This window comes from Sceloporus undulatus, chromosome 6 (genome assembly GCF_019175285.1).
Source record: "Sceloporus undulatus isolate JIND9_A2432 ecotype Alabama chromosome 6, SceUnd_v1.1, whole genome shotgun sequence".
Lineage (NCBI taxonomy): Eukaryota > Metazoa > Chordata > Lepidosauria > Squamata > Phrynosomatidae > Sceloporus > Sceloporus undulatus.
This window is the reverse complement of record NC_056527.1, coordinates 115,104,074-115,131,995: the sequence shown is the minus strand read 5'-3', so window position 1 is coordinate 115,131,995 and position 27,922 is coordinate 115,104,074. Positions and strand designations below refer to the sequence as shown.

General features: G+C 44.3%; 1 protein-coding gene across 2 annotated transcripts in view; it reads right to left on the bottom strand.

The window, feature by feature from the left end:
• Positions 1-3,437: 3,437 nt before the first annotated feature.
• The window catches only part of CARMIL3 (capping protein regulator and myosin 1 linker 3), a 66,719-nt gene continuing 42,234 nt past the window's right edge, over positions 3,438-27,922 (bottom strand). The window contains exons 16-41 of one of the 2 annotated variants that reach the window (XM_042476877.1): positions 27,305-27,409; positions 25,200-25,269; positions 23,554-23,635; positions 22,751-22,847; positions 22,251-22,305; positions 20,904-21,076; positions 19,826-19,894; positions 19,440-19,533; positions 18,407-18,505; positions 18,035-18,163; positions 16,675-16,788; positions 15,893-16,068; positions 15,251-15,338; positions 14,447-14,575; positions 14,290-14,353; positions 13,126-13,340; positions 12,726-12,838; positions 11,946-12,273; positions 10,864-10,998; positions 10,698-10,761; positions 10,019-10,108; positions 8,166-8,311; positions 6,825-7,023; positions 5,020-5,130; positions 4,242-4,358; positions 3,438-4,118 (exon numbers count right to left, since the gene is read on the bottom strand). In XM_042476877.1, coding sequence (XP_042332811.1) covers positions 4,093-4,118; positions 4,242-4,358; positions 5,020-5,130; positions 6,825-7,023; positions 8,166-8,311; positions 10,019-10,108; positions 10,698-10,761; positions 10,864-10,998; positions 11,946-12,273; positions 12,726-12,838; positions 13,126-13,340; positions 14,290-14,353; positions 14,447-14,575; positions 15,251-15,338; positions 15,893-16,068; positions 16,675-16,788; positions 18,035-18,163; positions 18,407-18,505; positions 19,440-19,533; positions 19,826-19,894; positions 20,904-21,076; positions 22,251-22,305; positions 22,751-22,847; positions 23,554-23,635; positions 25,200-25,269; positions 27,305-27,409 — 3,088 coding nt within the window. In that variant the 3' untranslated portion in view covers positions 3,438-4,092. The remainder of the gene's footprint in view (positions 4,119-4,241; positions 4,359-5,019; positions 5,131-6,824; positions 7,024-8,165; positions 8,312-10,018; positions 10,109-10,697; positions 10,762-10,863; positions 10,999-11,945; positions 12,274-12,725; positions 12,839-13,125; positions 13,341-14,289; positions 14,354-14,446; positions 14,576-15,250; positions 15,339-15,892; positions 16,069-16,674; positions 16,789-18,034; positions 18,164-18,406; positions 18,506-19,439; positions 19,534-19,825; positions 19,895-20,903; positions 21,077-22,250; positions 22,306-22,750; positions 22,848-23,553; positions 23,636-25,199; positions 25,270-27,304; positions 27,410-27,922) is intronic. The other variant, XM_042476878.1, reaches the window with a different exon arrangement.

Here is a 27,922-nt window from a genome sequence, read left to right as displayed (position 1 = left end):
GCAGAGGAGGCGAAGGGGGAGGCAGGCAGCAGCCCCGCACCCTCCTTCTCGGTCTCCTCTGAGGCCGAGAAGGGCAGGCAGGCCCTGGTGATCGCCAGCGGCCCCGCGCCCTCCTTCTCGGTCTCCTCGGAGGCTGAGAAGGAGGGCAGGTCCTGGTGATCGCCAGCGGACCCGCGCCCTCTTTCCCGACCTCCTCGAGGCCCAGGGCCCAGGCGGTGAGGGAAAGCCTCCCTCAGAGGAGGATTCCCTTGCCGCTTGGGCTCCGCTCCCCGCTGTGATCGCGGCGAGGCCTAGGGCCCAGGCAGCAAGGGAAAGCCTCCCCTGTTCAAATGTAGGACACACAAAAAAATGTGTCCTACATTTGAAAATTTTGTCCTACATTTTTCCCGGTTTGGAGGTCCGGATGTATGGCAACCCTAATTGAGTGAGGAGAGCAAACTAACATCAGACCCAGAAAGATGACATCCGGAAGATTGCTGAAACTGTAAAGTAACTTTTGTTTAGAGCTGGGGAGGAGAAAACTCTTTATTTTGTCCTTTAAATTAATTTCCCCCCCCTTTTGAACTTTACATTCAGCTTCAGAGCCTTTTTTGGGTAGAAGAGTTTGATCTCACCAGGGTACCGGCGTTGCACACCCAAACCTGCCACCACCTTTAGTTGGGTGTGTCTTCACAGCAAGATTTGCTTAGAGGAGCTTTTCCAGTGCCTTGAGAGAGTGACTTGCCCAAGATCCCCCCAGTTTCCATATCCGAGTGAGGATTTGAACCCTGGACTTTTGGAGCCCTAGTCCAAGATTCAAACATTACACAACACTGTCGTGCTACAGCAGTGCTAGATTTATGTGCTTATATGTGTGTTGAGTGCCTTCAAATCATTTCCAATTCATGGTGACCCTAAGGTAAATCTGTTACAGGGTTTTCTTGGCACATTCCTGTAGAGGAGGTTTGTCATTGCCATCCTCCGAGGCTGAGAGAGTGGGACTCACCCAAGGTCATCCAGTGGGTTTTCATGGTCAAGTGGCTAGATTTCTTTAGAGGAAGGCAATTGTGCCAGGGAGTGGGATAAATGGGGTGAGCACACCAAGATGATGGCAAATGTGCCACTCAGTTAACCACACACAATGCTCACACCTTTTAAACTTTTTGTTATCTGAATGGAATATGCAATCCTGCCTCCCACATCCTTAGTTTATGGTGAAACAGGTGCATCATTATTCCAAGCAGAGCTTGGAAAAGTTAATTCTGGGGACAACAACTCCCAGGGAAAAACACAACAGGCAATGCAACAGTTACTGAAATGTTTGTGAGGGAAACATGTTGCAGATGAGTAGCTGTACTGGGAATGAGTTATGCAACAATTTACCTTTTAAACAATAACATTCCTGGTGCTTTGACGGCCACAACCTTGCAAGGGAGGCATGGCTAAGAAATAGAGATGCTGGGCTCCTGAGACCCAAATATTATGTTCAGTCCATTACACTACACTGATTCCATAAAAAAAAGAGAAGGGGTTGCAAGAGAACTGGCGAAACCAAATGCACCGAGGAATTATAGCCTCTTCTGGCTTCACTTTTCATTCTGGAGGGCCATTTCCTGGAGGGTCTCAGAAGTAGACCTGTTGTACTTAGAACTGGGAATATGTCTGGACACAGTAGATATGTGGCCTGACCAGGAGAGAGCAAATAAGGTTGGGTTGTGACTCCCAGCATTCCTAGACAGCACAGCCATTGGTAGGTAATGCTGGGTGTTGCAGTGCACCCATATCTGGAGGGCTTTACTGTGCTTGCTCCTCATCCAGTTGCTATGCTGTGCTGTTAATGAAAAGTAAGCTTTTACTCACTTTTTAAAGGAGTTGCATCAATCTCTAAATAATGCAACCTCTTGCAGAGACCAGCTCAATACAATCCTTCTGTATTGAAAGACTGTCAAAAGTAGAGCCCCAGTGGAAAAGTCTTGAGAGAGTAAACTTCCTATAACTCTAAGAGGAGAGCTAAGCTGCACACCATGCAGCAAAGTTGTCTATCCATATGACTACTCACCAATCAAATCTTCATGTTGTTGTATCATTTCCAACATACGGCAACTCTAAGGCAAACCTTGGGTTTTCTGGAGCTGAGAGTATGTGGCTCGCCCAGGGTCATCCAGTAGGTTTCCATGGTCCAGCAGAAAATCGAACCCTGATCTCCAGTTGTAGTCCATGCTCAAACTGCTGCACTACACTGTCCAGATAGCCTTATATGACTATCCTTCAGGATATAACTAGATGGAGATGACAGCTTGAAATGTTATTTGTAAGATTTATTTTATTCACCAGTACTCTACTAATTATTCTGATCACCCAGCAGGCCATTCCTTGTTACTCTTACTGAAAGGGTACTTGCTGAGTTATTAATGACTATAAATATGTGAAGGGATATTGTAGCACATTGGAGACAAACTGAAAGAAAAAAAACTGGTAGTGGACCTGAGTTGATTTCCTCTGAGTCTACAAATGCTCACACTACTGGTTTCTTTCTTTCACTTAGTCTCAAAAGTGCTACAAGATCCCTTTACATACTGATTTTTCTGACTAAGACAACTCTTTGAATTCTACCATCATGACTGTTACTACTGTTACTACTACTGTTATATGACTGTTACTACTATACCATTGAAAAATACAAGAAAAATGCTCTTGGCTCCCCCAAGTGGCCAATTCAGATATTGCACCTTGGAAATTCTGGGGAAAGCGCAAACGACATTGCAAAACAATCCTTCTTGATTGTAGCACAAGGCAGCCACCCATATGATCCTTCCTTCTTTTTCTCCTCTTGCCTACACTGGGATTGCACCCCTTCACCAAGAAATAGCAATAGCAATAGCAAATACAGTCGTCCCTTCTTAAACACAGATTTTTTATACACGGATTCAAGCATACACGGTTTGAAAATGTTTAAAAAAAGTATAAATGTCAAATATCAAACTTTGATTTTCCATTTTTTATATGGGACACCATATTGCTATGTCATTATATTTAATGAGACTTGAGCATACACGGATTTTGTTATACACGGGGGATCTTGGAACCAATCCCCAGCGTATAACAAGGGTTCACTGTATGTACATTTCTATACCATTTATCAGTGCACTTAAGCACTCTTTAAGCAGTTTACAATATTTAAGCTAATTGGCCCCAACAATTGCCCCCTGGGTACTCATGTTAGCGAATGAGTAACAGACAGAAAAAATTCCCAGCCTATATTATGTAACAAAAAAGTGTTCCAACTCATGCTTTGAATCTCTGCTAGCTGTTGAATCTCCCTATACATAAGAAGGATTAAACTCTCCAGTGACCAAGCCAGAGGTGACCGTGGTGACCAAGGGATATGTCCCTCTGTGCCTGACATTCTGGAAGAAAATGCTTCCCACCACCTCCATGAAGACCCCAAAAGCATTTCATCAATTTCCATATATAATTTATTATGATTCTCTTTTCTTTTATACAAGCTGAAAATAGAATGGCGAGAACAGTGAGGGTGTTTTCTTTGGGGAGGGGTGGAGAGGTGGGGTGTGAAATGCAGGACCAGAAGCAAGGAAGAGGGTGGCAGGGAAGGAACTGGAAGATGAGAAAGAAAATGGAAGGCAAGCAAAACAAGGCCGTATTGCCTCTCTTCCGGGGGCTGGGAGTGTTTCGTTCAGTTCTGAATGCCCCCAAATATTTTCAGCAATGGGAATATGGAATTTATTGTGGCTTTTTCCCTACCACCCTGGCTTTTAAAAAAGGAGGGAGGAGTAGCAGGTCCCTCCAGGATATTGGGGTGGGTGGGTCCGACCCAAAAGCGAGGGAAGAAGACAGGCACAAACGGAGGAAAAGAACGAGGGGTCAGCAGCACTGGACTGGAGACCGAGGTGGTCCCAGGCATATGGTTTCTATAGGGTAGGAGGTCAGCCCCTCTCTGTCAAAAGGGGGGGAAGCTGGCAGAGGATGTGTCTCCTGTGCTTCTCTCCCTTCTTCTCTCTTGTAGCTTTCATGTTCCCTCGCTCTTCCTGCCAGGAGATGAAAAGGCCTTGCAGCTTCCAGTGGCAGCAACAATGTCAAGGGAGCGTCTGTCCATCATTCTGTCCCAAATTCGGGAGTTCCTAAAGAAAGAAGGAACTATAAAAAGGGGGAGAGAAGGGAGATGCCAAAGAGGGGAGGGAGAAAGCACTGGTGTGACTCTTTCATTGTCCAGTAATGGGGCCCGTGAGGCCATCTATACCTACCCACTGTCCAATCTGCTGGAAGGAGAGGCTGGGAAACAGCAGGGCGAGATTTCCAGGTGGGGGGGTGGTAGTCAGGAGGGGGAGGAGGGGGGTCAGGCAGGGGGGTGTCGCTGGCACCTGGGGGGTCAATGTGCGGAGAGGAGAGAAAGGGAGATATGAGAGGTTAGCCATGGGAAACAGCTTGGAAGGAAAGCTCATTGCAACACTTTAAAATAAATTAAAGTGTTCTGAAGGGACTTATACATGAGTATATACAGTAACCCACAAATTAAAATACCCCTATAAACTGCCCTCATCCAAGCCCTTTGTTTCTTCCTGGAATCTGGAGAATTCTCCAAAAAAAGAAGTTCCCCCTCCTTTGCTTTACAATAAACTCTCACACACAATTCCCGTCATTGCTGGCATCCAGGTTTTGCATGCAACATTTCCTTGCAGGCCTAAGGCATGTGTGTTCCTGGCTGAGGTGGGTTTTAAAGTAAAATATTTACTGCTACTTTCTGGGGAGGGTGGTCTAGGAGCTGCAAAAATGGGTGATGTGTGTGTGTGTGTTTACTCTTCCCTGGCCTAAAAACTCCCAAAGCAGTTTGCAGACAGTGCCACCTGAGCGGGGGTTTAGCTCCAGAATCTGATCCAGTCCAGGAACAAGGCATACACCCTCAATAAAGAAAAGGATGCCTCTGAACATACACAGAGAAACAGAGTGCCTCCTTCTCCCTATTATTTTCCCCAGCCCCTGTCATGCTGTCTGTGCGTGTGGGGAGAAAGTCCTGTGTTTCACCTCCAGAGCCCAGATTCCGGCACCGATCCGAATCCAGCTTGTCGCATGACTGCGCTCGTCGCGTCCTCTTTGGTTTGAGAGGGGCTGCCTTCCTTCCCACCTCAGGGTCCCCTGGAAGGAAAACAAGAGAGTTAGAGAGCCCTGTCTGGGTCTAATTTCCCCCTTATCATTAAACAGAGAGAGTCAGGCTGCATCCACACTGGAGAAATAACCCGGTTTGGCACCACTTTAACTGCTCTGGTTCAAAGCTATGGAATTCTGGGAGTTGGAGTTTGTGGGGTCCATAGTGGAAGGTGGTTGTTCAATCTGTTGTTATGACACTGGCTGCTAGATGCCTCAATTCCTCTTAAGAAACACCTTTATCATGGTACAGGAGAGTTACATAAAGACCTTGGGGGCTCAGGTAGCAATTCAGTCCCCAAACCCCAAAGCCTTTCTGGCCTCATATCCAAGTGGACAAACAGAGAGCATATAAACATACTGCTTGGCCTTTTTATTATTCAACTGAGTAGACTTTCCAGAACTTGGAAAAATACTTTCCAGAACTTGGAAAAATTACTTATGGGACTGTAATTCCCAGAACTCCCGCACCAGCATGGTCTTTTGAATTCTGGGAGTGGTACTACCAAAGAAGCAGAATGTTTCTAATGGCTGGAATTTGCCACACATCTCCATAGAGCTGGACTAGAAGCAAATTGCTCCTTCCAACTAGAGTTGATCCACTGGCAAAAGGGGATTTTACATCAGTGCAGACCTAATGTTCAACAGCTGATTCAACTGGTCTAATCTAGCACTTGGTTAATTAGGTCAGGATCCACAGTTCCTGGGCTGAAGGCACATGATCTTATGGGCTACAAAGGGCCCACAGAGCCAATGGTGAACACTGCAACAGTCATTATAGCACCCTAAACATACTCAATCTTACCTGATTTTGGAAGCTAAGCAATTTTTGGCCTGCTTAGTCCTTGGATGGGAGACCACCAGGAGGAAATATCAAAGGTTTCCAGAAAGGGTTAGAAAAGAATCCTTCCTGAAACCTCAGAAAGTCATAACCTCTGGTCAAACTTCACAGTATTGAGCTAGACTGATTAATGGTTTGTCTCAGCTGAAGGGCAACTTTATATGTTCTTAACAACATCTAGAGACCTATATGTTCTCCATGGCATCTCCATCTTAAAACAAAGAATCTCAAAGCTGAGGTGTAGGGGAACCCTCTGCAGGGGACTTGGAAAATCTGTTACTAGACAAAACTGGGCTAGGAGAGTCAAGGATGCTCGCCAGGTAAGGCTTTTTATCACTCCATTGCCACGAACCATTCATGGAATTGTTTTCTTCAGGGGAAAGATCACCTTCCACTTGTAACCCTTCCATTCCTAACCAGCACACTGTTTATTTCATTTTGTCCCCTTCCTCAAAGAAAATAAATTGCTTGAAGAAAATATGGAAAAAATATGCCATGTGTTTGCACTGTTAGTGCAAACTAGGAGCTATCCATTGGTCAGTAGCCCCAATTTACATGAAGTATGTGATATAAATGAGTGTGTGAATACCACTTTGCAGAGCACAGCTGGAGAAAGTGACTTATTTGGACTGCAAATTCCAGCATCCCGGAGCCCTGACGTTTGCCAAAACCCTTCTTTAAATAAACCTAGAAGTGGAGAGGGAAATAACCTCAGACGATCTGGAAATCAGTGCTTCCAGAAAAGGGAAATTACCCCTCCTATTTTGTCCCATGCTGATGAGCCCCAGATATGAATGGAATGAAGTCAGACTCTCTTCCGCCACCCAGCCTAGTCTCACATCACCTTCATTCTCTTGCTCCTTGGGTCTGCGCCGGGGTTGGGCTATTGGGGGACACGTACGTGTATCTTCCAGGACGGACCCTCCCGCTACTCCTGGCTCCTCGTTGCTACGGCTCCTCTCTGGCTGGCTGGGGGGTTTTCGGCCCCGTGGGAGGGCGACTGGCTTGGGAGGACGAGGGATGGATGGGGGCTCCCTGAATTGCTGCAACATGGAGGAAAAGGCAGGGACAGATTTGTAAGAGCTAGAAACACAGAGTATGTTTTAAAGCCCTCTGGAGATAAAGAGAGGGCTGCAGAATTTCACCACCACAACATTCTCTCTCTGATGGAGGATTCTGCGGAAGACAAAAGCTTGCACACTCCTTCTAAAAGAAAAGCTTCCCAGTTTGCAGGCCTTCACAATTACCTCTACGGGGAAAATTGCTTTCTGAGGGTGGGAAAAACAGATTGCAATGGGAAACAGCAGAGAAAGAATTCAGTCTTAGCAAAATGTTCAGCTCTTTATCTCCTGTGGCTTGAATAGAGAGAAGAGCTTTGATTTTCACAAAATACTGCATAATAATTGTCCATCTGTCTAGGTTTAGCAGGATTACCTTCCAACTGTGTGTTTTGCATTTTTACCACTCTTTAAATCATTTCCGCTGCCTGTGGTTTTTGCATTTCTATTCTTTCTGGCCTTTCTATTTCTGTTGTTGTTTTTATGGGCCTTCAAGATGCCTCTGACTTCGAGTGACCCTCTCCTTGGCCAGATTTATTCAGAGGAGGTTGGTGATTGCCTTCCTCTGAGGTGGAGAGAATTGCCCAAGGGCCACCCAGCATGTTTTTTTCACTGAGTGAAGATCTGAACCACAGTGTCAGAGAGTCCTAATCCAACCCTCAAACCACTATGCTATGCTGGCTCATCCTATTTCAGTCCATCACAAAATAAAGTTCACATAGATATTAAATGCTATTTGGATTGGACAACGCTCTTTCCTCACCTTGTGGAAGTTAATCTGCTTATGAGTGGCAAAATACCCTTATCTGTCTCTTAACTAATGTTCAGTGATCACTGCTAAGATGATCAGTTTCTAATCCCTTTGTATTTCACCCACTGCCCTTCACTAATGATTAGGTCAAACCTTTGGGGAGAGCAGTTTCATCCCTTGGCTGGATCCTGTTATTCACTTTTGCCTTTTCTTCTCTTCACTGAAGTTGTTCCAGTTAACACCCCAACCCACCCATCAGCGACTGAACTGGGAAGCTTCTTTGATTCCAAAGTGCACAAGACTGAAGATAGCCACCAGCTCCTCTCTAATTCCCCCCACCTCCACCTTTCAAATCTCACAAGACCCATTTGCCTGCCTTGGCAGGTGCCTTTGGTTGGTCCTTCTCAGAGTTCGGTGTGAAGACAATGACACCTTTCTCATCTGTACCAGCAGCATTTCCTTCTGGGGGGTTATCTTGGGTAGGTTCTCTGTCCCTGGTCTCCCGTGGGGAACTTTCTTCAGCTGCGTGTGTTGAAGAGTAAGAAGAGAAACAGTACAGCAACCCCTTTAAAAGGTTCTTGACTTCAGATAAGTTGGCCATTACCAATCTGTTTTGATGTCCCATGTTAGGTTATTGGTCAAGAGTAAGATTAGTACAAAAAACATTACTAACAAAGGAATGGGCCAAACAACTTTGCTGGCTCAGACTAAGGGTGCATTATCTCAGTATCTTGTTTCCAGTGCAGTGGTGTCACTAGGGTTGGCATCACCTGATGTGAGAACTCATGGTGTCACCCCCCCCCCCATTGACCTCCTCCCATATAGAATCCTTAGTAATTTTTTTGTACTAATGTTACTCATATATCATACAGTTGCCCCTCATAATGGATCTGAGATACGCACCCTTGAATATACATGGAGTGGTGACCTCTACTATTTGTAATGGTGCATGCACCTGGCGCACACACCCTTTCTGTGCACACAGAGGCACACTCCATTCAAGCCTATGGGATTTGAATAAGTGCGAGACTCCATTTCACGGGGGAAGAGGAGTCTGGAATGGATCCCCGCAAAAACGGAGGGCCAACTGTAATTCTCATATATCACTGAATGTAACGGCAAAACCTGTGACTTCAACAACTAGTAAAATTTAAATTATACTTTTAAATTACAATATCATATATCTAATGAAAATTCACACATACATAGTTTCATGTAGTTAAAGTGAACATTTGGTAAGATGTGATTTTTTTTTCAAATAAAGTTTTAATTTTTATTTAAAAGCCCTGAGGGCTCTCCTTTTTCCTCCCACTGGGCCTTGCCCCACTCAACACTATCTCTTCCGCTGAGTTCTAACATTTTAAAGGAATGCTGACAAACACCACAGACTGTTTCTGCCCAAAGGCAGATGTTTGGGGAGCAGTAGTGTCATTGGTGTAGTCTGCACCCCCCTTGGATGCCCCTGTTCCAGTGCCAGCTAGTCAACGGCATTAAGTTATCTACAAGCTGAATATAGTGAAGGCATTCATCTTTGATTGTTTCTAGCATCTGCCAAAGACATACACTGCCACTGTTCATGGTGATTCTATCTAGCTATCACAGTCAGTGACAGGTGAGCTCCTTTGAGCATGAATCTATCTGGCTCAAATTAAATCATGCACCATCCCTTCCACCACTCCCCTGCTATGAGATAGGAAACTGCTCAATTTAGTATCCAGACCTCATCATGCACCTAACTGATCATCCAAAGACTGGAGCTGGGGAAAAGTTATTTCTTCGGACTTTAGCTCTCAGAACTCAACTCGCCAAACTGACTGCGGGATTCTGGGAAGCAATGCTCAATTAAGTAAGTTTTCCCAAGATCGGGTGAAAAGCACTTGACAATCTCCAAACTGGGTTTGCATGACAGCAGCCTTGGCTAAAAGTATATTCCTGAAATCTCCCTACAGACCTTCCAAACTCAGAATATAAACCTCAGTAACATCTTCAATCATAGCTAGCAAATGTTAATAGAATGGTTTTTTGTGGGTTTTTTGGGCTATATGGCCATGTCCCAGAAAGGTTTCTTGTCCACATAGCTCAAAAAACCCACAAAAAACTATGGATGCCGGCCATGAAAGCCTTTGACTTAATAGAATGGTCTTTCTACACAAATGACTTTAGCTTAAAAACAAAGACATTAAAAGCAATGAAAGACCAGGGTCTGTAGATCTTGCAGACACTACTCACCTATGTCCCAGCTGGCTTCTGCTCGCCGAATGGTGGCAAAACTTGGCTTTGTACTCTGCAGCGGAGGATGGGGTTTTCTCCCTCCTTGCCCTGTCCAGTTTAAAAACAAAAATTTGCATGAGTCACAAAGTCCACGAAGACAGCAAAAATAACAACAGCAAAACAGCAACAACAACAACAACAACAACATCCAACCCTTTGCATTGGCCCTACCATTTGATATTATATCTATTTTACAGATGTGAAAGAGATAGTTTGGCCCTGCAAAGGCCATCAGCTTATAAACTATTTTTCAATAATTCTGTAAAGTTATATTACTTTCAATTAAAATAAATAAAAAGGAAAAAGCCCATGGGTGTTGGGACATCATTGTTGGAATTTCTCCTGACAATGTCCAGATATTAGGACATGGAACAATGGATACAAGCTCCAGGAAAAGAGATTCCACCTCAACATTAGGAGGAACTTCCTGACAGTAATGGCTGTTCAACAGTGCAACACACTCCTTTCTCAGAGAGTGGTGGAGTCTCCCTCCTTGGAGGTTTTTAAGCAGAGGTTGGATGGCCATCTGTCGAGGATGCTTTGATTGTGATTTCCTGCATGGCAGGATGGGGCTGGACTGGATCAAGGCCCTTGGGGGCCTCTTCCAACTCTATGATTCTATGATGGAGTGATACACCTGAGTCATCCGAGGAACGTCTCTGCCGGTCCCGCATGCTCCCTCCTCGCTCCAGGTCCACACTCTAGAACAGGACAACAAAGCATAGGAAGGAAAGTGTTTAATGTTTAATGGCACCTGCCCTCTTGGCCTCCCAGAGCCTCCTTTCCGGTTAGCCACTAATTACCTCCAACTTGGCATCCAGGCTCCATCCCTTTGCACATCCCATTCCAGGCAAGGGCACACCTTGGACTCGCGATGGCTGCAGGAGCTCCACCCCTTTCGAGTCTGGCTCCATCCTCTCAATGTCAGGATGGGAACCCTTTCAATGAGCAGAAAGGGAAAGGATCCTTGCTAAATGCATATACAGTCGACCCTCCACATTTGTGGCTTTAACTTTTGCAGATATTATTATTATTATTATTATTATTATTATTATTATTATTATTATTAAGCTTTATTTATATAGCACTGTAAATTATTCCTTGATTATTCACGGATTTGTCAAATAGGATATCTCTAGTAATCTCTAAGTCCTCTAGAGTCACTCTGCTGGAAGTTGCCCATAGAATAACACCTGAAGACCTAGAGATTCCTAAAGAAAACACTTTTCTAGGAATTTGCATGAGTCTATGGTCAAGCTCTGGCAGATGTGGACCATAGAACTGCACTGGAGGACCTAGAAATTCCTAGAGAGGTTAAAAAAGAGTTTTTTTATTTGCCTTTTTTCCACTTTCATGGGAACCCTGTGCCCCAAACCGTGGCAAATGTGGACGGCCCACTTTATACATTGTTTTAAACTTTTTTGTAACTCATTAAATTGTTTCATGTGTTTCTAATCTGTTTAAATTATTATTTTTTACCAATTTCTATACCGTTTTAAACCACTTAAATTGATTTAATTTGTATGCCACTCTGAAGTCTCATGGAAAGGGCAGGCTATAGATATTATAATTTTTCAAAAACTGTATCATGTATGCGTAGTCTATTACTTTGGAATACAAGTGGCCTTCCATAGCCACGGATTTTGCATCCACAGATTCAACCATCTGCAGCTTGAAAAAATTAACACACACACACACACACAAAAATTCCAAGAAGCAAACCGTGATTTTGCCATTTTATATAAGGGACACCATTTTACTACACCACTGAATATAATGGGATGAGCATCCATGCATTTTGGTATCCATGGGAGGTCCTGGAACCAGACCCCAGCAGATACCAAGGGCCCACTGTATTTTCTAAGACAGGCAAATCCTTCCTCACCTGTTTTGTCCTGCTTGGCAGACCTTTCACTCCACTTCCCGCAGGTATGGCTCCCATTCCTGGAAGGAGTATGCCCAACCCTGTCATGTCCTGCCCCAACTTTCTCTCCTCCTCTTGGCTGGCAGCCGTGCGCAGTGGGGGCTTCGGTTCTTCCCCACCCATCGGTGGCGGGGGAGGACTTGGGGGCAGGTCCTCAGGATCCCGTTCCCCCTTGATGCTACGATACTTTCGAAAATGGAAGAGTCCCCTTCTCCTCTTCTTCTGAAGGGGTGGGAGGGAGTCAGAGGGTCCTGGTCTCACCCCACAACCCTTTGGGGTTCGAGGGTAGCTGTGAGGAGGGAGGAAAGGGGAGAAAATAAGTTACGAAAGCTTGCTGTGACTTATTATGATGATTTATTATGATGTTATGATGGGGTGAATAAAGTGTGGGCTATGGGATCCTTGAACCCCACTTTTGTGACCTCTGAGGTCCCCCACCAGTCCCTCTAACCCCTCAATTCTTAAATACATCACCATGTTTTTCAAGTAAATTTTGCCCCCAAATGCATGAAAACGTGCAAAATACCCCCCTACACACACACATATGCACTCCAGAACTCCATACTACTTCAAAATACCTGTTTCCCCCCTGCAATCCCTCTCAAAATTGTAACAGGAAATGATTCTACATTACTTCCTATCACTATTTTGAGAGGGACTATACCCACCACTATGCTATGATGATAGGAGAATGCTTTGAATTCTGCACGAGAGCCAAGAGAATGTGGGATGGGGGCTCACCTGGTGTTGTCAGTAAGCACCTTCCTGTTAAAAAATTCATCTAGGCCCTCATCTATTCGTGGCACCGACCCATTCTCCTGCTCTCTGGACTCAATAGAACCCAGGATTCGGTTCTGAAGAGAAAGAAAAATAAAGTGAAAGAGACTGTCTCATTAATTTTACCACATATTATACAGGTGTCTCCTCATTCTTTATACTCCACAAGATGAAAAGGATGTCCTAACTCAGAGGTACAGCTTAGCACTCAAGAGTCCAAGGAGAAAATGTTCCAAAAGAAGATTCTGGACACAAAAGGACATTCAAGGAACAAGAAAGGCTAAATGAGGGGAGGAGTGAGTGAACAAGAAAGGAAAGGGGAGAAGAAAACCGAACCACAGGATGCTGTGTGCGGCACACTTACGTGGGAACGGAAGCCACCATGAGGAGCAGTGCGAGGCGGCCGGGGTCGCCCGCGGGTGCAGTGCTCTAGCCGGACACCCTCAGTTGGCAAGTCTGAGAGGCCCTCGAAGGATGTGCTGCGGGAATGTGAGTACTGGCTGCTGCTGGCCAAGGATATCCAGCCCAGCGGGGAGCCCATGCGGGGTACCATCAGGTCACCTTCCTGTTCGGAGCCACCTGCATGAGGGAGTGAGGAGTGAGGATGGGTAGCTCACTACTGAGTGCTTATAGAGATAAATGGTGCTAGGGTAGAGAAGGTGTCAATGTGAAAGGGCCTTACTAGAGCTGAACTAGCTGACACTTTCCCATGCTGATGCCTTCCAGTTATATTGTACTACCACTTCCATCACTGTCAGACAGAGACTGGGATGGTGGGAGCAGCAGTGGCACTCATGGGAGAACCCCAGCTTAGGAACATGATCTAACATGTTGGCAAGTGTGGCAGGTAGAGGGGCCAGTTTTTGCCTCTCCCACTGGATTTGCCTGAGTTTTAGGGAAAACTGCACCTGAAAGTGATTGGAAGTCCACTTCCAGCTATCACTTACAAGCATTTGGGGTTGTTTTTTGAATGGAGATGAGTGTTCAAGTGAAATCACCACTTCAAGAGTAGAGGAGACAGTGTGGTGGTGTGTTTTGAATGTTGGACCTGACCTCCAGGAGACCAAGGTTCAAATCCCCACTTGGCCCTGCAAACCCACTGGGTGACCTTGGGCATATCACACTCTAGTCTAAGCAGAAGGCAATGGCGAGCCACCTCTGAAGAAATCTTGCCATGAAACATCTATGGTATAGTGATGAAAACTCAGGATGGATCTGGAGTCACAAAATGAAGAGTGATGGTTAGCAGTTTAGAGGTGATGTTGTTCTTCTCCCAAGTGGAGTGGGGCATATCAGGTACTTGTAGGGCTCTAAAAAGGGTTTGGGGCCACATGTAGTGCACAGGCTTCACTTTCTCTACCTACGACAAATAGGAAGAGTAATAAATATGGATGAGTGAGGTGTGAGTGAAAATATTTTTGTGCTAATGCCAAGCAGCTGTATCACAATTGCCAAGAGCTGAGGATGCCAGGAGGCAGCTGAGGAAGGTGAAAGGATGCTCATAAAGACAGACAGCAAGCATACTCACTGATGAAAGCAGAAGCAGGTCGGATTCTCCGACAGTTCTTCTGCCGCTTGATGGCCATGGTGTCCTGTGGGCAGACAGGTCAGGAGAGAGCCATGAGAGAGACATGAGGGCCAGAGGTGGGGCAGCCCACCTCCAGAACCTACCCACAAACACTTACAATATTGGAGCAGAGCTCATCATCCGTAGTCTCCTCGCGATCATGGAGCCGGGGTTTCCCTAGATGCTCTGGGAAGGCAGCATTGTCCTGTCCCTCAGAAAGACGGCGGAGGTGGACAATATTCTGGGCCTGCCATTGCAGAGAAGAGGAGGCGTTACTTATAGGGAAAGGAAAAAGGATTGGTTGGCCATGAGGAAGGTGAGGGGCTGGCAGTTTAGATCATACCCTGATTTTGTTGTAGTCTAGTTTCAGTTCATTGTCAAAAAGGAGAAATACATTCTGCTTGTTCCTGCCATGCAAAGAAGCTGTGTCTCCTTGCTAAACTCAGGCCTGTTACAGACTGCCAAAATAAAGCTGCTTCGGGTCTCTTTGGAGGTATGCTGTTTAAATGATGCATGCACCCTAAGAATCCGGAAGCTGCACCAAAGCTGCACTCCAGTGCTTAGGAATGGAGTGTGGCTTTGGCTCGACCTCTGGACTCTTAGGACCTACGCATCATTTAAATACCATACCTCCAAAGAGACCTGAAGCAGCTTTATTTTGGCAGTCTGTAACAGGCCTCAGATACACAGGGGGTCTTTATATTTACATGATGGAAAATCTCACTGTACAAGGGCTGGGGGATTCTCTCTGGTCTTCTCCAGACAGGGCTGCAGGCTGCAAAATGGAAACTGGGAGAATTTCATGTCCCCAGGGCTCAAGCATAGCGTAAACATAAATGCCCAGGCTAGGCCCAGGATTAAATTAATTCCTAAAAGTATAGGTTTTAGGATGATAGTGGTGGAGTGAAAAGGGGTTCCTCACCAGATTCTTGTGGGCATGATACAGCTCCTGAAGTAGTTCTTCCACAATAGTGTTGGTGAGATATGTTACCACAGACAGTTTCACTTCACTGGGGAGAGACAGAGGTCAGGAGGGTCAGAAGATAATCAGACATACTGTCTTTGGAGACTAAGGTTCCTATCCTCTCTTCAAAACCTATAATCATGTACCCTCCAATGCTTCACAGATAAAAACTGGGAAAAGTATGGCCAAACAACATTAGAGTGTGGTAAGGATGGCAAAGTTATTAATGAAGAAGAACACTCAAAAGATTGCAGCAGTTTGCTTTTGCCTGCACCTACAGGGAAGGCTAAGATTCCACCTCCTGCCTTGTTTCCTTGCTGAGTTTACTGAATGCAAACTACTTTTGCACCTTGAACTTGAGGACTAAGGGGGAAAGTGGAAGGAGGAGAGGGAAACTTGGACATTTTTATGACAACTAAAAAGTGGGATGAAAGAGGATTAATCAGGATTGTCCCTGCCAAATTGGGACAGTAGGAGGGTATGCTTGCATGACTGTCTTGGCATTTTCAGACAGCAGTTTTGTCTTTCAGTCAATGAGGGGCTTTTCTCCCTGTCCTTCTCCCTCAGTCCCCGACCCAGACCTGTCAAGCCATTCCTCACTTGAGCTTGTTCTGAATGTCCTGGCCAGCCTGTTCCAATAGAGCTCCCCGGATGAAGTTGCGGGGTACTGTGACACGCTCTGAAACAGTGGCCAGCATCTTGTTATGCTCCTCAGCTGCCTGGACGGCGTGGGGGCACAGCTCCTGCGTCAGAGTGACCATTGACTCCAGAATCATCTGGCAAGAATAAAAGCAACAGGTCATGTCCAAGATTAACATCATAGGGCTCGCAGGATCCCTTAGTGCCACCACAAATGCAAGCAAAGTATTTTCCCCCAGGAGTCTAAGGCTGCTGCCATTGTGCAGAAATGATGAAGTGCGACACCACTTTGACTGCCATGGCTCCATCCTATAGAGTTATGGGATTTGTAGTTTGTTGTGGCACCAAAGCTCCATAGCATTGAGCCATGGAGATTAAAGCGATGTCAAACTGCATTACTTATGCAGCATAGATGCAGCCTGAGTGTGTTATTGCCAGGAATGCAAAACACAACTCCATTCCTTTACAGTGCTACTATTATACAGGAAAGAGGCCTTCTCCAAAACTGACATGGCTGCCATGGCAACCAGAGGAAGACAGGACCCTGCAGCCTCTTAAAATAAAATCTGCCAAGCATCTTTCTTTTCCTTGGTAAAAAATTCTCCCATCTTTCAAAACGTTCCCCGATGCTGAGGACAGGCACAAATTATTTTCTTAGCATAAGAAAAACATCCCTGCACACCAGCAAAATAAGCTTACTGGTTCTGAACAGATAAGTGATAGGGCACATCCTTTTGCATTACCTGAAGTTCTTTGTCTACAGCTTTTGACACCTCATTGGCCACAGACTCCAGCTTGTGTCGGACTGGTCCATCGCTGGCCAGTATGTGCCCAAGTTCATACAGGCTGGGGAACAGCTGAGGGACAGAGACCAGGAAAAAGATTTTAATTGGAATGGTTAAAACAATTTACAAACATAAAATGGTCTGCAAAGAACTTTCCTTGGCTTGGCACTGGATCCAAATATTCAAGGACTGGGAATGTTTTGGAGGGGAAATTAAAAAGTTGTTGTGACAGATCTGTGGGAACAGCTTCAGCCCACGTTTAAGGGATCAAGATATCACAATCTTGTGAATGCCATTCAAAAGTGTGGCACCCTCAAAATGATGGCATCTTTGGCTGCACCTGCACTGCAAAATTAATGCAGTTTGACATTGCTTTAACTCCATGGCTCAATGCTAAGGAATTTGTAGTTTGTTGTGGCAACAGAGCTCTTTGACAGAGAAGGCTAAATATCCCACAAAATTACAAATTCTAGAATTCCAAAGCATTGTGTCATGGAAGTTAGTGGTGTCAAACGGTTTTATTTCTGCAGTGCAGATGCATCCTGTGACACTACAACATGGGTCAAATGCATGTCCTCCAATCTCTCACAGGCCTCATTTCCACTTGCAAATAAATCAGTGTGCAATCCAAATTGATGGATCAATTTGACATCAGAGTGTGGTTTACACTACATTTGCCCCAACTGCATTTTCTTGCTGCAAAATAAAATTAAAAAACAACAACAACCCACTTATGGTTCACATTGACAAATAAATTGATTCAAAATGGACCTGCTCCAGCCAGCCAAAGGGCAAATTTAAATTGATTCCGATCCGCATCTGGTTCACACTTACGCAGAATCGATTTATCAAAAACACACGGAAAAAATCAGTATCAAAAAGACGCAGGTTAAATGGGTTTGGTGCATGGCCCCCCTCTCTGAATCGCTTCAGCAAATCGATTCAAGTGGGAACCAGGGTCATTTGAACTGGTTCAAACCAATTTGTGATCCAGTTTAAAAAGTAGTGGGAATCAGGCCCCAATGTCATTGAAATTTATGCAGAGCCTGCATGGTGTAGCAGTTTGATAGTTGGATAAGGACTCTGAGAGACCAAGGCTTGAATCCCCACTCACCCTGGACATTTACTGGGAGACCTTAGGCAAATCACACTCTCTCAGCCTAAGAGGAAAGCAATGGCAAAGCTCTTCTCAATAAATCTTGTCAAGAAAACCCTTGGATAGGGTTGCTATAAGTCATAACAATAGCAACATTCAGAAGGATGCTCTTTCAGGGAGACTTTATGGCTAGGTGTGCAAGAAGAAAGCCTTGTCTCTTACCGCCCTTGAATTCTTGGCTTCCTTCATGAGTTCCCTGGCATACAGCACCTCTTCCTGGACAGTATCCGCTGAGCAGGTTCTCAGCACCCGCACTTCTTCTTGAACTCTCACGCAGAGGCGGCTCATCATCTAGGGAAGGGTAGACAATAGAGCCATTAACTCTCACTTATCCTGGGATGCCTTCTCCCAGACTCCTTTGGGCCAGGCCAGACAATCAATATCACCGGCGCTTGAACATGGCTCCTTCTGCCCAGACTTTTAAGTTGTTCTGCATCCCCTTTTCCATGTTTGGAAGAGGAGGCCTGGGTTGAGAAGCACAGTCTCAAGAAGGGTGGATGGGAGAGGACCATACAGGGAGATGGGAACGTTTACTTGCTCGGCGCTATTGGTGACGATTCCTTGGTGGAGGCGGAAGGCTTGATCCTGGGAGAACTTCTGCGAGTGATTGTTCCTAAGGAGACACCACTGGATCTGAAGGGGAGAAGGAGGGATGGGAAAGAGACAGAGGGAAGTAACAGCAAAGTTGGGGTTTGCAATGCCCCCGTGTGCCATTAGGAAGAAGTGGGAAGGATACTGTGAATGAAGGAGCAGGGCAAGCCTGATTGGTGCCAGCTAATCACAGTTTAAGGCAGTGGTTCTCAACTTTCCTAATGCCGCGACCTTTTAATACAGTTCCTCATGTTGTGTTGATATGTGTTTTCCGATGGTCTTAAGCAACCACTGTGAAAGGGTAGTTTGACCCCCAAAGGGGTTTAAGGAATGCCTATGGGGGAGTAAGGATAGAAAACTGGGGCTTGTCTTCAACAGAAGGCAGATAGGAAAAGGATGGCACAAAGAGATAGGGGACAGATGGCCCACAGATAGTTTATCACACAGGGGAAATCTCATGCAAAAACAGGATATAAAAGCTGGAACCCCCTCGCAAAAGTGGGTTAATTTTCAGACACGTTGTTAAAATGGTGTTCACCCAAACAGGAAATAAATAAAAGCCACTCCTTTTTACTTTTGGGATTTTCCAAAAGTAAAAAGAAGCAGCTTTTGTCTACTTTCCATCTATTTTCTGTTTGGGCTAACACCACTTTAATAAAAACGTTGTGTGAAAATCAACCCGCTTTTGCGGGGGTTTCCCGATTTAAACCCCCGTTTCTGCACGGGATTTCCCCCATGTGATAAACTCCACAGAAAGGATTGTAGAGTGATAGCGGAAAGATGGCATCGAGACAGGGAAAAGATTGCAGAGATATAGCAGAAAGATGGCATAGACATAGGGAAAAGGCCAAGTACCTGGTCCAGGGAGGGATCTTGAGGGGAAAGAGGGGCAAGGTGAGCAATAGGAGCCCAAGGGTTTGGACCTGTGGGGCCAGCCAGGCGAGAGGATCAGTCACAGGCATGAAATGGGGCTCACCTTCTGCCACACCTCATCTGTCCTGTCAGGAGCACTGCGGTAGGCTGTGGTGATGTCGCTCATGGGGAAGGACATGAACTTGAGGGTGTAGTTGCTGCAGAATAGGATGCGGGAAATAAGAGACAGGTCCCATGCAGCTACGGCTGAAACTAGCAGCATAAACTACACCTTGTGTGCAAAGACACACATCACTAGCACTGAAGCCCCTCTGAACGAGGGATACCAAGAGCCACATGAAATTCAGCCAAGGGTCACAGTTTGCCATTTCTGGATTTAAAAACAACCCAAAGTAGAAAATTATTCTCTTTCATCTCACAAATTGCCTAACAAACTTTGCTGAGGTGCATGCATCCCAGTGGGAGCTTCTGGTTCCTCGGGTCACTCACTTCTCCAAGGCCCGAGCAATATCTTGGAATCCTTGAGCGGTGGTATTGTTCCTGTCCCAGGAGATACTCCTGAAAAGCAGAAAGAGGCAGGGATGGTCACCCCTTCTGACAATATACCTATGAAATCCTTACCAGTACAAACTCTCTCCTTTGCTGCATTGGACAATGGCAGGACAGGAATATCAGATAGCAGAATTTTCCATTATATGGCAAATATTTCCAGGAGGTCATATCCATCTGAACCTCCATCTTCAGACCCATGTGCATTTCTGAATTCCATGTGCTAAAGTAACAAGAGAAGGAGTGTATGCATGCACACATGTGTGTGTACACACACACACACACACACACACACACACACTTTAAGTAGAGTGGGCAAAACATGGCCCATGAGAAGCATACAAACCCCCAGGGCCATTTCCCCCACCAAATGCCCACAAATGTGAAACATTTTCACCACGTGTTTGGCTCCCTGCGGTTATTTCAGGTCCAAGAGAGCTTTTTTTACAAAAAGAAGTTTTAAAAATGGCAAAATTTTGTTTTACTCTGCCCTGAATAAAAAAATAATAATTAAAAAAGCTCAGGCTTGTTTGTGGAGGGGAAATGGAGTGGGCATTCCAAGGTTGCTGGGGGTGTGTGTGAAAGTTTCCATCCCTGCTTTAGAATTTTCAATTAATGAGTGATTTTGGGGATGCAGTGATGGTCTAAAGATGTTCTGCAAATAAAAGTACAGTAATGACTGGTAACACCATTAATTCCCCCCTCCCCATTTAATAAGCAATATTTACTCATTAGTTTCCCTCATTACTTTTGGGATCTAAAATATTTTGGATGAGCATTCTGAGGATTTTTTTTTTCAAGCTTCAGGCCATTTTTTAAAATCTAACTCCATTTTAGATAGATTCTTTTAAAAATAAATAAATAAAGGAATTAATCAGTAGCCGAAAAGGAATGAATAAAATAATAATAATTTTTTAAAAAAAACTAGCATTAGGAACAATGATTTTAATGTTGTGTGCATGCACCTTTGCAATGAATTCCTTTTTCAAACCAGCTGCCCAAGCTTGAGCTTTCTCACCTCAGTGTGCTGTTGATCTGCAAGGCTTTGGACAGCATCTTGGCCCCAATGTCTTCCATACAGTTTCCACTCAAGTCTACTTTGGTCAAGCAAGTGTTGCTGCCCAGTGCATTGATTAAGATGCTGGTGCGGGTTTTCAGCCGGGAATCAGCAACTGAGAAAGTCTGCAGGGACTTTGGATAAGGAAGAGGAGGAAAGGCACTGAGGAGAGAATTTAAATCCTTGACAAAAGTGATCACTATCTGCTCAATCTGTTTAGTTCTGGTGCACTGGTTGGAGGAAGTGTTACACTTGTAAATGACATCATGACACAAAATGGTGTCATGTCTAATTTAGTCCTATATCTTAAGATCAGGTCTGCTATTGGCTTCACACTTCTTTCAATGCTCCTTCTGCCCACCCTCACCTACAGAATGACACAAATACCTTCTTGGCTGTAAGAGTAGTTCAGCAGTGGAACAGATTACCTTGGAGAATGGTGGATACTTTGGTAGCCACGAAATCACACAGAAAACCCTCCAGACATTTGACAACAAATGAAAATACCCCCACTCCACCTGAACAAGTACCCCCAAATCCTATACTACCCCTAAATGCCTGTTTTCCTCTCAAAATGGCAGCAGAAAGTGAAGTCCCATCAGTTCCTGTTGCTATTTGGAAAGGGACTGCAGAGGAAAGTGGAGTTATTTGGTTTCGCTATGTGCATGAAGCCTGGGGGCAATCTGGCACATGGCACCCATACATTTCTGGCCTAAATCTAGATAGTTCCACCTAGATTAAACCCACTGAATCAACTAGAATATGGTCAGTCAACGCTTATGCAAGTGCCACAGGTCCATGAGTCTACCTCTAGCTGGAGACTAACAAACGGATTTAACTTCTTGCTCCCCAATTGGGGCAATAATGTAACACTGTACAATTTCTTCTTCCGTCAATTGGTTCTCCAAAGGGGCAAAGGGTTACTCTATGTATGGGGCAAAGTAGGGAAGTGAAGCAACAAATAAGGATAGTCAAGCCATAGTTAAGTCAGCCCTTCCCTGTGCATTGCTTTCCTGTTTAAAACTCTATGCATGCACCCCAGCTGCTTGGAAGTAAAGAAGAAAGTGTTGTAAGATGGTACCTGTTCCCACACCCTCTCTCTCCATTTCAAATCACCTGGACAGTCCCATCCCAAGCCTGTACCATTTTCCTCCAAGCTGGTATCTTCCAGCTATGCTGGACTACAACTCAAATCACCCCCCCCCCCCAGCTACAAGATGTAGACCCACACATCTGGAAGGTGCAGACTGAAGAAAGTTGCCCTATACCCTCTCACACATTTGCACTTCACAAAACAAAAGGACTTACACAGTCTTCCTCCTGGATTAGCTGCACAAGTTTCTGAAGGATTTCCTCCAACGTTCTGGGAAAGAGATAGGACAGGATGGCTCACATTGAGGAGCATGGGCAGCAGGGGAATGGTGAGTTGGAAACATAAATCAATAAATAAGCCATTTCCCAAGTTCTTGTATTGGGGATATGAGTCACAGAGTGACTGACTGACTCTAACCATAAACATTTTTTAAAATATAGATATAATATTTTTTATGTTGGGGTTTCTTGAGACCTGAAAATAATTTCATGGGCTCCTCTAAATTAAAAAAAAAAAGTTAAGAAAGGCTAATCTACACAATCTTAGCACTGGTTGGTTCCCAGCCTTGGCTTCCCAGATGTTGCTGGACTACATCTCCCAGAACCTCCAGCCCATATGTCTGATGGTAAGGCATTCTGGGATTTGTAGTTCAACATCCTCACAAGTTAGAAACCACTGTTCTAAGACCACTCCGTGAAGGGAGGGGCCAACTCACCGGGATTTGACATTGAAGTTCTTGCCCAACCAGAGATGTTTCAGGGCCTTGTTCTTGGCAAGTGCTGGGACGAGGGTCAGCAGATCCGCATCAAAGCCTGAAGCAAAAAGGAATGGTGGCAAAGGGTAGAAATCATAGAATCATAGAGTTCTAAGGGACCACAAGAGCCATCTATTCCAACCCCTTGGCATTCAGGAATGCACAAACTAAAGCATTTCTGAGAGATGGTCTTCCAACTTCTGTTTAAAGACCTCATCCTCTGAGGCAGTCCATTCCATGCGGAACAGTTTTTATGGTAAAAAAGTTTTTCCTAATGTTTAGGTGAAATCTCTCTTCTTGTAATTTGAATCCCTTAGTTCATGTTTCTAGCATCTGGAGCAGCAGAAAACAAGCTTGCCCATCTTCTACATGACTTCCTTTCAGATGTTTAGAGAGAGCTATCCTGTAACTTCTCAGTCTTTTCTTCTCTGAGCTAAACTTACCCAATTCCCTAAGTCATTTCTCATAAGGCTTGGTTTTCAGACTTCTGATCATCTTGGTTCCTCTCCTCTGGACACATTCTAGTTTGTCAATATCTTTCTTTAATTGTGCTGCCCAGAATGGGAAACAAGATTCCAGGCAAAGTCTGACCAAAGCAGAATAGAATGGCACTACTATTTCCCTCCTTCTAGACATTATATACCCATTGAAGCCGGAACGGAACTGGCTTTTTTGGCCACTCCATCAGAATATGCAAAACACGCTATAGAGACATTCAAGGACCAAGGGCAGAGAGGAGGCAGCTGGAGAACACAGAAACTTACCATTGTCAGAGAGATCTAGACTGCTCAAGGCGCTGATGCCAGGCAACTGTTCTTGAAGCACCTGAGCCCCTGGAGAGCGCAACTAATTGAAAGGAAAGACAAGGAAGATTTACCATATATACTCAACCATAAGTAAACATCATGTATAAGTCAAGAGCAGGTTTGGGGCCAAAATTATGGAGTTTGATATGATCCATGGATAAATTGAGGTTTACAAAGGATAAATTGAGGCATGTTACAAAGGATCTAAAGGATGAAGCAAAGTAAAAACAATGCCGAAGAACTTAATTCCAGCGGCATAACTGTTTGTGCTCACTCTAAAGGCTGGATGGATGAGAGATTAGAGTGGGCTCAGTGCTTCCAAGATAGATTACACTCTTAAATTTCAGCAGGGGATGGTTCCTTTTTAGGAAGAGTCAAGGTACAGCACTGACATTGACCCATGGGTAAGTCAACTCAGGTTTTTTGGGTCAATTTTTGACTAAAATATGTAGACTTGTACATGAGTATATACACAGTAAATCACAAGTGGCAAAGGACAGCTCTGGGCTCATAGGCCACCCCACAAACCTGCTTTCTGGCCTTCTTGCACTGCCTTTTTTCTGGCCAAAAAGAGGTGAATTCCTCTCCTGGAAGTCTCCAGAAAAGCCAGTTCACCTTTTAAACATGTTCCAGGCTTTCCTTACATTGTATTATTCAACCATTAGAAAAATTGTTATGTGTGTGTGTTTTTTGGGGTGGGGGCATTGTTGGCAGTGTGTGGCTCCCTTAGAGGGTTCCCTGGAGAGAAAGCTGGTCACCAGAGAATGTTTTCTCATTCCTTATTCAAATGGCTGACTCAGAGCAGGAATAGATAAATAGGAGTAGAAGAAATACATGAAACGATGGCAGGTTGCCTTTTAGTATATTAAGCCAATTCCACAAAGCTCTGAAGGAAATCAACAGGAAAAGTAGCTCAGCTCCTAAACCTAAATATGAAAGAAGGTGAGTTTCAGGGGGGATATTTTGACATGTATAGTGAAGTTTAGGGTATCTGACTCCCATTGTCAAGCCTCCTCACTTTGGTACATCTACATGATTAATTTTATAATCAGCCCCACCTTGGCAGCATTCTTTTTAACAAAATTCTTTTAAAAATCTGCTCCAAAATAACCTTTTGCCCACCTCATCCCCACAAGTATTAAAATATTATCTATACAGTATAGTCCTTGAGATCAGTTTTAAAACACTGCTAAAATGGCATGCTTTGGTGCATTTTTACTCTCTTGTGCTTTTGGCTATGTTACACTAACAAGTTTTAAACAGAACATAATGGCACACAAACACACCATTCTATCTGTCAAAGTGTGGAAAATCAATTGCAATTATGTCTTTAGCTGACAGTACAAAATCCAGAATCTCACAAACAATTAATGGTAAGATCTATGTCCCCCTGGATAATCCAAGATAGATCAATAGAGCTGTTTTAATTTTTGTACTCTCCTTGTGATGTGTGTGTGTATGCGTGTGTAAAGATATGGGAATGCCATAATGAGTGTCTTACATTTCAGAAGATATCACTAGATCACTGTGTGGATGGATGGATGGCTTGACAGACAGAAAAAGCCATTTACACAAAAGAACTGCCCATTCCAACATCCCATTACCTCACATCCACTCAGATCCAAATGGAGTTCACTGAGATGAGTGTTCGCTGACAGACCTTGGAAAAGAGACCTGAGAGAAGAACATGACAAAATAGTGTTGATTTAAACTCATCTGATGTTCTCCTATAAGCCTCTCAGAAAGGTATGTTACAGTGAAACTTCTAAACATTAAAAATAAATAATACCAAATCAAAAGACATTGGGTAAATAAGTTTTCCCAATAAATTATTCCAACATTTAATCTTCTCAAAGTGTTACAGCTACAGCAAAGCCACTTGTTCCTATTCTGAAATAGTTCCCATTATACACACAGTCCTAATAGATATATGCAGGTTGAGTTTAGCTTATCTGGAATTCCAAAATATTCCAAAAGCCAAAACTTTTTTCACAGGTGACTGAGATAGTGAAGCCTTTGCTTTCTGATGGTTCAGTGTACAAAAACTTTGTTTCATGCACAAAATTATATAAAATATTATGTATACAATTACTTCCAGGATGTGTGTATAAAACATACATGAATTTTGTATTTAGACTCAGGGGCTCATCTCCAAGATATATCATAATATATGTACACTCATCCCTCCCAATTCACAGACTTGGAGTCCCTGATCTCGGTAGACGGCAAGCGGAGAGGGATAAAATGGTGTGTGTGCCTGAGGCATGTGCGGCCATTATAACCAATGGCAACTTGAATATTTGTGCTTTTCCAGATTCGTGGGAGGGGGTCCAGAACAGATACCCCGCAAATTGGGAGGGATGCCTGTATATGCAAATACTTGTTGTTAACTGCTCTCAAGTCGACACCGACTCATGGCGACCCTGTGGATTAGACATCTCCAAGACCCTCTATTCTCCACTGCTTTGCTTAGTTCCTGCAATCCACACCTGTGACCGCTCTGATTGAGTCTATCCATCTGGCATGTGGTCTTCCTCTCTTTCTACTTCCCTCTACCTTCCTCAACATCATAGTCTTTTCTAATGAACTGTACCTTTTCATGATGTGGCTGAAGTGCAACATCCTCAATGTAGTCATCTTGTTTCCAGGTAGAGTTCAGGCTTGGTCTGCTCAAGTACCCATTTGTTTGTCTTTTTGGCCACCCACAGTATGCTCAGTGCTATTCCCCAGCAGCACATCTCAAATGAATTGATTTTCTTCCTGTCTGCTCTCTTCACTGTCCAGCTGTCGCATCCATACACGGTGATGGGGAATATGATGGCTTGGATGATTCAAACTTTAATGCTCAGTTGTATGTCTTTACATTTTAGGATCGTGTCATGTTCTTTCTATTTCTAGTCTTCTGATTTCTGGACTGCAGTCTCTGATCTGATCAATACTTGATTCAAGGCATGGAAGATCTTTTATTATTTCGATTTCCACATCATCTAGGTTGAATTTATGTAGATCCTCCTTGGTCATTACTTTTGTTTTCTTTATGTTCAGCAGTAAGCCTGCCATTGAGCTCTCTCATCGCATTATGTATGTTTATGCAAATATAGGCATGCCAAAATCTACCCCCTATTCCAAAATCCAAAACACCAAGAATTTGGAATAAGGGAGATTCCTACACACAAAACCAGGACATATATTGTATTTTGGATTACATACCAATACCACAACTTGTTGGTGCTGACCAACAGAGGGCAATAGAGTCCACAAACACAAAACTACGGAGTTTATCAAACGGGAGGAATTTATCTTAAATTCGAATGAAAAGAAAGTGGGGTCAGAACGCATTCACTTAAAGTCGCTAGTTTAGTGCAATTATGTGAATGCGTATTGCATTCGAACTGGCTTCCCATTGCCCAAACATAGCATGCCATTGCCCGAATTTGGGTGTGGCAGTCTATCATGCAATAACGTGAAACCCCATGACTGCGTTCGGACTGCCACTGGATTATACTTCCAATTTCCCTTGTCTGATAAACTCTTACATATTGAACCAATTTTAGACCAGTTGCGTTCCCCTGAAAATGTTGCAGAAAAGTAATTTTTCAAGGGTACTGAGAAAGGGTAGTTTTTGTCAACAACCAAGGGTTGGTAGACACATGGACAGACTTTTCAGGGCCCCTTCAGGAAGGTGATGAAACATAGCACACATGCTCACCTTAACGCTTCCACGGGCATTTTGATGCCTGACAGGTTTACATAGCTGAGGGAATAGGCGCTGCAGAAAAACTGCTTGAGGGAAGGTTGTAGCCCCTTTCCTTTCCTGCAGAAAAAGAAAGCACAGTAGCAAAACAAATACAGTGTGCCCTCCACATTCACTGAGGTTAGGGCACAGGATTCTGGTGAAAGTGGAAAAACCACAAATAAAAAACCCACTGGTTTTTTTTTTTAACTTGAGTGAACACCTTTCTAGCAATCTCTAGGTCCTCCAGTGCAATTCTGTGGTCAATATTCACTAGAGGTTGACCACAGATTCATGTTAGAGGACCTATAAATGCCTATAGTAGTGTTTGCTCTAAGAATCTCTAGATCTTCCTTCGTAACTCTATTTTCAACCTCATGCTGGAGAACCTAGAAATTCCTAGAGAGAACATATTACAGTCTGCCCTCGGTATCCATGAGAGATCCATTCCAGACTCCCTTGTAGATACTAAAATATGCAGATGTTCAAGTTCTGTTGGCCCCAATGGTGGCATGTGCATGCGGCCACGTCACCATTAGGGACAATGGGACTTCAATGGCGACGCATGCATGTGGCCACGCAGCCATTAGAGAC